Consider the following 11,208-nt stretch of genomic DNA (forward strand, 5'->3'; position numbering starts at 1 on the left):
CATTTGATAGGCCTGTTGCAGATATATAGAATTTCCTAAACATGGATTTAGGTATTGGGCTAGAGCAAGCAAGATTTCGGGACTTTGAAGTTAATGATCCCGGACCACCAATTGATGGTCAGGTTGTGCAAGTTTAAAATATTTTCAATGTATGTGAATGTGATATATGTCTATCATGTAAGGAAGACATATTTGTATATAGAATAAACTGCATTTTTAATTATTGTTCAATGTATATATATGTTTTTAAACATCTACAGTAAACACAACATGACAATAATCCAATATAAACAATCAATCATATTTGTAATTATTGCATAAAAACGTTTATTACTATCCCCCAAGTAGAGAAAGTAGAATACATCATCACAACATATCGACTATAACATAATTTATATATTTTGAGCATAATCATCTAATAATATGCGAAGCTTTCCACTTTCTTCACTCAACATATCAGCACGAGCATTCAAAGTATTAAGATGTTCTTTCCACCCATCACCAAACTTTTTAAATGCACTTACCATTTCTTCTGTGTTCTGTTTGAATTTGTTCTCATGACCATGTAGAGATGTGGACGTATCACCTAGGAATCTGTATGAATCCACTGTATAAGAATGTGGAATTTCAGTACTACTTTGTGATGACTCTCCATGTTTTTCAGAGTACTCTCTATTTCGATGTGAAAGATCGAAACTGAGTCCATTAAATTTGTAATATAAAGTAATATAAATCATAAAAATAGATAAACATTTGAATATTACTTGAATCGTTCTTCAAGGCCAATAGAACGAGCAAACAATTCAGATTGCCTATTTTCCGTTGTAGCATACATCTCTGAGTAGAAAATCTTTGTTTCTTCCATGTCATTATTGAATTCTGCGCACGCTATAGCCAAATTTTGCAACTCTTGCTCCGCAACATTCTTTATGCCTGATCATCTGTTCCTCTTCTCACTTCTTGAAGTCATTTTTGTAATCTGTAATATACATCTAAATTTTAAAAACACCCAAAGGTATATATACATATCAGTATTGCTGGTTGTTTTTCGCAGTTATTTTCTGATAAATTTAACAGTTACCATGATCTGGAACAATCGAATGGTAGTTAACAATTTGAATTTTTTTTCCCTGTTTTCAACTATCATGTTACTCTTAATTTTTGATATGTCCTTAATGAATGTTCTGATTAGGTCCTCATTATGAGAAGATACTTTTAAAAAGGTTTACAAAAAACTATTTTATATGTGGTGCATACTGTGCATATTCACATACTCATTCTTTTCCTCATATTTGGAGATCGTCACTTCTACTGCAAGAGGAAGATAATCAGGATCATTACATTGTTTTTGATTAATCATGCATCAGCCAATGAGTGCAACGTTCTGATATCCCTGAAGTCTATCCGCACTTAATTTCTGATATAAGTTCTGACGCCTTAAGTTCTGATAACTTCCTGTCTTCAGTAAGTTTCGATTTCCAGTTAAGTTATGATTTGTGATGTCATGTCTAATCTGATTTGTTTAGTTTCAGAACTTATTATCAGAATATCAGAACTTAACTGGAAATCAGAACTTACCGAAGACAGGAAGTTATCAGAACTTAAGGAGTCAGAACTAATATCAGAACTTAAGTGCGGATACACTTCAGGGATGAAAAATGGCTGATTTACAGGAGAGGATCTGGAATAAACAAAAGAAGATATGCTTGGAGAGTTGGACATCTAAATGAATTATATCCATTAAACAAAAGAAGATGTTTATCTTGCTTACTCGTGCATCAGCCAATGAATGCGGCTAAGTGTATGCATCAAAGTTTTTCAGAGTTAGGAATGTAATTAACATGTGAATATGCATCATATTATATACATCCTACTATTTTTTACAATTATCTATTATGGTTGGATCAATTTTATCGTGGAAATTAAATTTAAATACTATCCGTTTTAATCTTTAGTAGCATTACATCATGAATTGGAGTGGATGTTTTAATATTAATCACATTTTTGTACTTCTTGAACATGTCTGCCAGTACAATTTTCAAATTAGATAGAACTTTAAGAGGGATGAATTTTCACTTTATATGTACTAATCATATATTCTCACAGAAAAATTTGATGCATTTACAAAAAGAATATCCATATGCTGTAGTTTGACAATGTGTGTGATGTACTTAACATTAAATTCAATTTTCTAACTTTATAGCTACTATGATTTACCTAAAAAATATATGTGCCAACTAAAGAAAATTTTAAAAAAGATGTAGCAATCTCTTGAGATCGAATTTCAAGAGATTATGATTTTCAAAAAAAAAGTCTGTACGTTACAATATGCAAATCATTACAAACATCATTAGTACAAAAACAGTCATACGCGTCTGTTAAAAAAGGTCATATACGTCTGTTCACACCACACGTGTATGGAGGAGACGTATCAGATATGATGCATATGCGCCTATTAGGTAATAGTGATTTCATGTCTCTCATAACAACAGCCGGAAAAAGTGTTTTTTTATTATTATATTTTTTCAGTTGCTTGCTTCACCATTAAAATACACAAAACTAATACATATCTCAATCCCATAAATAAAAATTTCATATACATCTCAATCCATACAAAAAAATGCTAATTCGGTAACATGGATCGGTAACATCTATATTCTTTTCTATTTATTTTCTCTTGCTCTTACTTTTGATCCAAAATCTGAATAGAAATGAGTGAACTGCTGATGTCAGTTCAAACCTTGTGTAATGTAGCCAGCACCTCGTTACGCTTGTCCTTTCCAAGTACCTCGATTATAGCACATCCATGGGCTCCTGTGCTAAACCCTTCATCATTAATACCATCCTCAAGAAGTGATTTTCCAGAAGTTCCAACCTAAAGTGAATGATTATCTCATTATTAGCATTAGAGGCTATTGACATAAGATACGGCATCTGGCACAATTCAACATTTTACAAAATAAATAGAGAGTAATAAAGGTACCTGAACAAGTAAAAGATAATTAAAATTCTTAAAAAAACCTTGTAAAGAATTTAAATGAATCCCACTGGTTTTAAAGTTAATGTTTCTACAATGTCATAAATATAAGGTTCATCTCATACCAAAGAAAAATAAATGTTAATGATAGATAATAGTGATTTATTAGTAATTGGATTAAATACCTGTCCAAGTATATATATACAACCCCTCGTATAATTCTGTGTTTTATTGTCCAGGGAATGAATTTCTGGTGGTTGTTGTGACTGTTGGGTTTGTAGCAGTGGAGGACCTTTATACAGGGTGATAATTGTTGCACCTCCGACGCTAGAAATTGTTCCAAGAATTTTGGCCAAGCATTCCCTCCATAATATTAACTTTTTTCTGTCTAGAAACAATAGGTGCAAATCAAGTTATTATGTAAAAACATACTCCCGGAACCAACATTTTTTTAAATACAACTTGTTTTTAATGTATATACTTGTTCTGTTTTCTTATATTAAATTTACCTCAAAGTAGAAGCCATGACAAAGGTTATTGCAGGCACTGAGTTCTGCATAGCAGAGGCCAAGGTTGGGGATGCATAGTACAATTCTAAGATATAACATCCTTGATTTGCAGTAATTCTGATCAGAGAAGAAGCAAAAAGTATTAGTGAATAAATGAAAGGAATATATTGAAAATTGATAGGAGTACATAATTAGGTATATACAGACATCAGATAAAAGTGACATACCTGTGAGGCTATGACTTTTTCGAACCAAATGGTAAATACAAAATTCTAGTAAGCTATTCTGCAGCAAACCAATGATTGAGTGTAACTTCTTCTTCTGATTAAGTAACAATGATTAAATACATGTGACTTGTTTAGCCAAACCTATTAATGTAAAAGTCCGATAAGCTATTATACGTTCATGCAGTAACTAACAATTACTTAGAAGCTCAAATGGTGGTAGTTCAATACCTTCAGGTTTTGTTATTAATCTCAGCTACAGTACTTGACAGTTATAAGATGACTACTTCTATCCTGATTATCTACAAAACAAAACTATTTCTTAAGATTGCAAGACACATAATGTAGTCGACAGTGTTTATACTAGTGGTAGATGTTAACTTAAAATAAAATGAAAGACTGATGAGTCAATGAAAACAGAGCAAAACATTGCAGAATATATGCAAAATATAAATAAGGTAAAATAGAGAAATAAATTCCATCTCTACAGACATTGACCTCTCTTTGAGAGCCTAATATAATGCACATGTTATATATAATTAAAAATGTGAAGTTACCACTTTGAACGTATATATACTCCTAGATTCATGGATACTCATTTGGTTCTGTGTTCAAGGAATCGATTATAACAAGGTTATATTTTCTGCACAAAATAACCTAAATCAGCTTAATTACAATAGCTATATTTTAAAATCTGCAGGTCTGGAGCATAAGAAATTTCATTGGCATACATATCAACCAATTATGACTCTGACCATCAAAATGAAGTTGCAATACTCTATCAGAATGAAAGCAATAAGGACTTCAGTTTCCTACAAAATAAGCTGAAGTAGAGAGGGAAAAAAGAATTAAAAATAATTCAACTAAAACAAAGTCAAAGTTAACAATATTTACAGAGTCACAGGCATCTAAACAACATTATATAGAGTTTAAAAACAGTCGTCAAGAGATAGTGTGTTATCTAAAGGTAGAAACGTTACCTTGCATATTCAAAGGTATGACCATCGCCCATGAACAAGAAGTAGATCTGTAAGAAAATAAAACTGTGCAATTACAAAATCACTAGCCACAGCTTGCATCCCACTCATTCCAACGCCAATCTAACTAGAAGTAGAACCCCAATTGAATAATCCCTAATTGAACTTGAAGCATCAACCTTAATTTGATCTATTCCTAACGAAGAACTCTAATTTCATGTATAAAAAACCTATTGAAGAACCGCCCAGTTTGTGAGAGAGAAGGGTCGAGACAGAGAGAAAGTGTAAACGAGGGTCATTTTTTTATGGATTATAATTTTCCAAATAAAGGGTCCTTTTTTTTTGTTTTTCTGTTAATGTTTTTCAAAACATAGATTTTCTAATTATTACGGTAAAAATATATTTTTATAAAACTGAAATTTGCAAATTTTTTAATTTTTTTAAATACAAATTTGTAATTATATGCAACTTAACATTCAACTTAAAGTAAACTCAAAGGTAAACAAAAATTATTTCAGTAATTTCGAAAATAATATAATAAAGCTGCGGGTCTTTTTTATTACAAACTGTATTTTCTATAAATATTTATAAAAATAAAATGAAAAATTTAATATGTTTGATAATTTTTCTTTTAAGTTAAACACCGTTCCTTCTACCTCTAATATTTTTACAAAATTTTGAGCATTTCAAAACTCTAATCTTTTAGAAAAAATTAAAAATTTATACCACACCAATGCTAAATTTATAATTTTTTAAAAATATTTTTTACAAACGACCACTCTAAAGATTTTATAGTTTATAGCTGAAAATTCTTGTAAAACGGAAAAGATATTTAAAGAAATTTAGATTTATATACTAATTTTAAAATTCAGTACATAAATGTTACATGTGATTTTTTTATTTTAAGAAAAAAAATTCACTTTTTAACAATAACTTTTAGAATTAAGTATTGAGGAAGCCTATAGCATTCTTATATGTAAAACAAGTTAGTAGTTATTTTCAAAATAGACGTACAGTTTTATATAATATTTTTAAATAATAAAAAACCTATTTATGAAATATATGATAGACCATGATGGCCTTTATTTGCTTTAATGTGTAAATCATTATGCTTGTAAATATTTTTCAATAATTTTTTTCAAATACATTTTTATAATATAAAAAAATTTAATTTATATAAATGTGATAAATAAATCTTGTTACAAATATTTAATTTTAAATAGTAAATTAAATAATGTTTTGAATTTATTAATTTTATGTAAAATATTTATTTATTTATAATTTTTAATTGAAAAAATAATTTTTTATAAAAGTCATATAAGTGTGTCGGAGAAGAAAAGACACATATAACAATATTATATACGTCTATTCGAGTAGCACAGACGCATAAAACTATTTTATATACGTTTGTTCGAGTAGGACAAACACATATAACAGACTTATATGTAAAGACAAACGTATATAATATTTTGACAGACGCATATAATAACATTATATGCGTCTGTTGTAATGTGACAGACTTATAAACATGTCATCTACCTACACATGCGTCTGTTAAATCGTCAACAGACGCGTTTATAACAGACGCGTTTATAACAAACGCGTTTATACATTTTATGCGTCTGTTTCACGTATAACAGACGCAAATAAGGTGACGCGTATGGCAGTTTTTGTACTAGTGCATACAGAGGTTTAAGAGAGCAAACCAAATTTATAGATAAGTATGAAAACGAAAAAGGTAGAGTTTACCATGTGCATATTAGTCATCAACTTGAAAATATATAAAAATTATATATTAGTATGCTATTGACAATAAAACGACACTCCCATTTTAATATTAAGGATTTTGGTTCAAGGTTTCATCACCAGCCTCAAAACTTAAGTTGCATATGAAAATACAAAATTACAATATAATTCAATATAATTTAAAGCATAAGCACATGGAACACGTTCAAATTGATATAAAGAGTATTCCAACAGCATCACAATATCAAAATTCAATCTCCAAACTACATTGATAATGTTAAGTAGCAGGTTCAGATTCTAAGAAATATATGGAGGATAATTACTAATTGGGAGGATTGACTTCAATGTTAAAAGTTGGAACAACACTGTCTTGCTGTAATGTGAAGCGCAAATTGTCATCCTCCTTTAAGTCAAGATCTTTGACAAATTTGCTCCATCCACGCGAAAATCTGGCAATTGTCCCGTTTAGCACTATTTTTATGTCCCAAACTCATTATTTATTTAATTATTTAAATAATTAAATAATTGGATAATGTGGGACCCACATGTGGGGCCCACAACTGGAGCCCACATGTGGGGCCCACTTTTCCATTATTTATTTATTTAATTATTTAAATAATTATCTATTAAATTATTAAATAATTGGATAGTGTGGGGCCTACATGTGGGGCCCACAGTGGAGCCCACACGTGGGGCCCACTTCTCCATTATTTATTTATTTAATTATTTAAATAATTATTTATTAAATAATTAAATAAATGGATAATGTGGGGCCCACATGGGGGGCCCACTTCTCATTTATTTATTTATTTAATTATGAATAATAATTATTTATTAAATAATTAAATAATTGGATAACGTGAGGCCCACATGTGGGGCCCACAAGTGGCGCCCACATGTGGGGACCACAAGTGGAGCCCACATGTGGGGCCCACATCTCCATTATTTATTTATTTAATTATTTAAATAATTATTTATTAAATAATTAAATAATTGGATAATGTGGGGCCCACATGTGGGGCCCACAAGTGGAGTCCACATGTGGGCCCCACTTCTCCATTATTTATTTATTTAATTATTTAAATAATTATTTATTAAATAATTAAATAATTGGATAATGTGGGGCCCACATGTGGGGCCCACTTCTCATTTATTTATTTATTAATTATTTATTTAATTATTTATTAAATAATTAAATAATTGGATAATGTGGGGCCCACATGTGGGGCCCACAAGTGGTGCCCACATGTGGGGCCCACTTCTCCATTATTTATTTATTTAATTATTTAAATAATTATTTATTAAATAATTAAATAATTGGATAATGTGTGGCCCACATATGGGGCCCACATATGGGGCCCAGATGTGGGGCCCACTTCTCATTTATTTATTTATTTACTTGTTTAAATAATTATTTATTAAATAATTAAATAATTGGATAACGTGGGACCCACATGTGGGGCCCACAAGTGGAACCCACATGTTGGGCCCACTTCTCCATTATTTATTTATTTAATTATTTAAATAATTATTTATTATATAATTAAATAATTGGATAATGTGCGGCCCATATGTGGGGCCCACTTCTCATTTATTTATTTATTTAATTATTTATTAAATAATTAAATAATTGGATAACGTGGGGCCCACATGTGGGGCCCACATGTTGGGCCCACTTCTCCATTATTTATTTATTTAATTATATAAATAATTATTTATTAAATAATTAAATAATTGGATAATGTGGGGCCCACATATGGGGCCCACATGTGGAGCCCACAAGTAAGGCCCACTTCTGCATTATTTATTTATTTAATTATAATTTATTTAATTATTTAAATTATTATTTATTAAATAATTAAATAATTGGATAATGTGGGGCCTACATGTGGGGCCCACAAGTGGAGCCCCCTTCTCCATTATTTATTTATTTAATTATTATTTATTTAATTTTTTAATTAATTATTTATTAAATAATTAAATAATTAATTATTTAATGACATGGCGGTGCACACGTGGCTGGGTTGAGCAAATGTAACAGTAGCGTTGTAACAGAAAAGTTAACGTAACGCTTTGCTGACGTGGCAGTGCTACGTGGCAGTGTGGGCCCACTAGTGTGGGCCCACATGCGTGGTCCACCTGTTAGTGTGGGACCAACTTTTGCTGACGTGTATACTGGTGGGGCCCAAAAAAATAATAAATAAATTAAATATTATTATAATGATAAAGCAAAGCGTTACGTCATGTCAGCACTATTGTAACACTAGTTTTCTACTACAACACAAGCCCTCTAACGTAACAGTAACTTTACATGTAAAGTAACGCTATTTCGTTAGTGTTATAATAGGTCAAAAAAGTCTGTCTAATGTAACGCAAAACAGGCATTACATTAGAAAAGTGTCTTATTTGCCCATCTATGGCGTAGTGGTTCCAAGCTAAACAAATTGAACTGGTTCCCACATTATTTGAAAAATTGTCACTCAAAGACCTTAATGAGAATCTGACATACGATCACCTCAAGGTATTGCATTTATATAATATTCAGAAATGGCATTTTTTATATGTTTGATTTTGTTGTTAAATATTACATTTTCATCGTACCACAGAAAATAATTTGTTGCACCTTTAAGATCATTAAGGTCGATGAGGAAACAAATTGGTGGTTTTATAGCTGTAACAAATGTCTCCACGAGGTTGAGCTAATTGGAACAGTATTCAAATGTACCAAATGTCCTCGAAACATTCCCGTGTCTCCGAAGAGGTAACCTAACTATTTCAATTTATTGGAAATATTTGTATGCTTGATACTGTTAATTAAAGCCTTTAAAAAATAGCTAACTATTTTCTCAAGGTTCCGTATCATGGTCCTTGCCGAGGATGAGACATTTGCCTGTAATATTTTTTTGAATGATCGAATTTCTACAAGAGTTCTTGGAACAAGTGCTGCAAAGGTGGTTTCTGATTACGATAAGGTAAATAACTATTGAAATAAAATAGCTGCAGCGTCACCATGTTATACCATATATGCATTCTTATTTTCTACAACTGTGCTAATTTCAGTTGAGCTCGGTCTGACAAAATTAAACGTTGTTGAGGATAATAACATCTTTTATGCTGATGATTTATATGAACCAACGATGAACACTCCAACTCCTTCTGAATCTCCAATTTTGTCCGAAGATTATTCCATCAACATGGGTTTTGAAGTTAGATTATAATGTGGTTATGTTACATTTGAGTTCTCTTTAGTATTCTATGCTGAATACTAATATTTGCAGACTTTCTTATTAAAATGTCTTTGCATGTATAGTACTCTGAAGGTGATGACGGTAATGGTACTCCAGGCTCTGCCAAAAAAATTAAGAAGGTATTGACAATAACTAGCATCCTATGTTAGACATCCTATTTACTTATATACCAAAGTGCTTTTCGCTGACTAGGAATTGTCCTTATTCATCACTCTAAAACTATGTCCACCTAATTTAATTAATGAATATGTCACTTTTGCTTGCAGGAAGGTTGATAGAATGCTTCAACTTTGAGTATTTTCCAGAGCTTTCATCTTGCTTATGGCTGAATGATTTTTTATAGTTATTGTCCACGTGACATTATTTGCAATTTCGATTGCTTAACAATGTTTTTACTCTGTTTTCAACATTTGTTATCTATGTATTTGATTTTTAATCCTTCATAACTGTGATCAGCATCATCACACATAAATAAAAGTTTGGTTTACAATATTTAAATATTACCTTGATCATCTACGTTTAATGAAGCATGGTTGAAGCACTACTTTTATTAAAAAGTAGTGCTTATTTATCAAGGACCCTGTCGTACATCATTTAATTTGACAATCAATGTCCTTTATGGACATAAGATTTTATAATGGAAAGAAATGTTTCATTTCAAATTGTATAGCGAAAATATCATTTTTTCAAGAGAAGACAAGTTCTTAAATTTGACTCAAAAAATTCATGATGAGCAGCCTTAAATTCAAAATAAAGTGTCAGACTATATATTTTAAATTCCCCGCAGTACTCAATATTGAAATTTACCAAATGTAACTACTTTCCATCTCATTATACAAGTTTTCACGATATTTCCCGTGAATAACCTCAAAATATGCTCCTTAATTTTGATATAATATGTGTATTGTTTGTGATTTGTAGAGTATACCACAACCTATAAAAATTATCCTAACTGCCTACAATCAAGATGACAATATCTTCCTTTAAAATTGGTGTTATTGAGTATCTTTCCCATATTCAAAATCGATCCTATTCTACTTAGACGGCACTATATATTCAGTAACTTTTATAGTTGTTCTACACTAAAATTGTTGAAGAACATACAGGTTTGTACACATATTTCTCTTCAATTTTAACAAAAAATACTATACATAATACATTAATCTTATAAACATTTATCATCTTTCAGCCAGGTATGGATGACCATCAACATTTGTCCGATCTGAATGATACTCAAATTGCATGGACGTTGAAAGTTAGGGTGACAAGAATGTGGAGGTCACTGAATGGTCATGGAGAGGTCTCGAGGCACAATCTTATTTTACTCGACAGTGAGGTGTGATTGCTTTTAATCTATTGTAAGTAATTGAGTTCACCGCGTTTCTATTTTTCATATTTATTATTCATGCATATACTCTCTTTATATTATAGAATACGCACATGGTTGCAGTTGTTTCACCTGCTATTTGAAATCAATTTGCCGGACTTTTGATTCCAGGAACCTTATACCGTATAAGGAACATAGGT

At 30.8% G+C, this 11,208-nt stretch overlaps 1 protein-coding gene across 4 annotated transcripts; it reads right to left on the reverse strand.

Annotated features, from left to right (window-relative positions):
- Positions 1–2,659: 2,659 nt before the first annotated feature.
- On the reverse strand, positions 2,660–4,997 carry LOC141666685 (WAT1-related protein At3g18200-like). 4 transcript variants are annotated; one of them, XR_012552321.1, is made up of 4 exons: positions 4,691–4,997; positions 3,487–3,603; positions 3,163–3,365; positions 2,660–2,875 (listed from the first exon to the last, which is right to left on the reverse strand). XR_012552321.1 is itself a non-coding variant. In XM_074472833.1 (4 exons), exons 1-4 carry the CDS (start codon positions 4,720–4,722, stop codon positions 2,735–2,737), a joined length of 489 nt encoding a protein of 162 aa, XP_074328934.1. In that variant the 5' UTR covers positions 4,723–4,997; the 3' UTR covers positions 2,660–2,734. The 4 variants fall into 4 exon arrangements, 1 of the variants encoding a protein (XP_074328934.1); XR_012552320.1 differs by having other exon boundaries at positions 3,714–4,997; XM_074472833.1 differs by having other exon boundaries at positions 3,163–3,361.
- Between the last annotated feature and the right edge of the window lie 6,211 nt (positions 4,998–11,208).

This window comes from Apium graveolens, chromosome 6 (genome assembly GCF_009905375.1).
Source record: "Apium graveolens cultivar Ventura chromosome 6, ASM990537v1, whole genome shotgun sequence".
Classification (NCBI taxonomy): Eukaryota; Viridiplantae; Streptophyta; class Magnoliopsida; order Apiales; family Apiaceae; genus Apium; species Apium graveolens.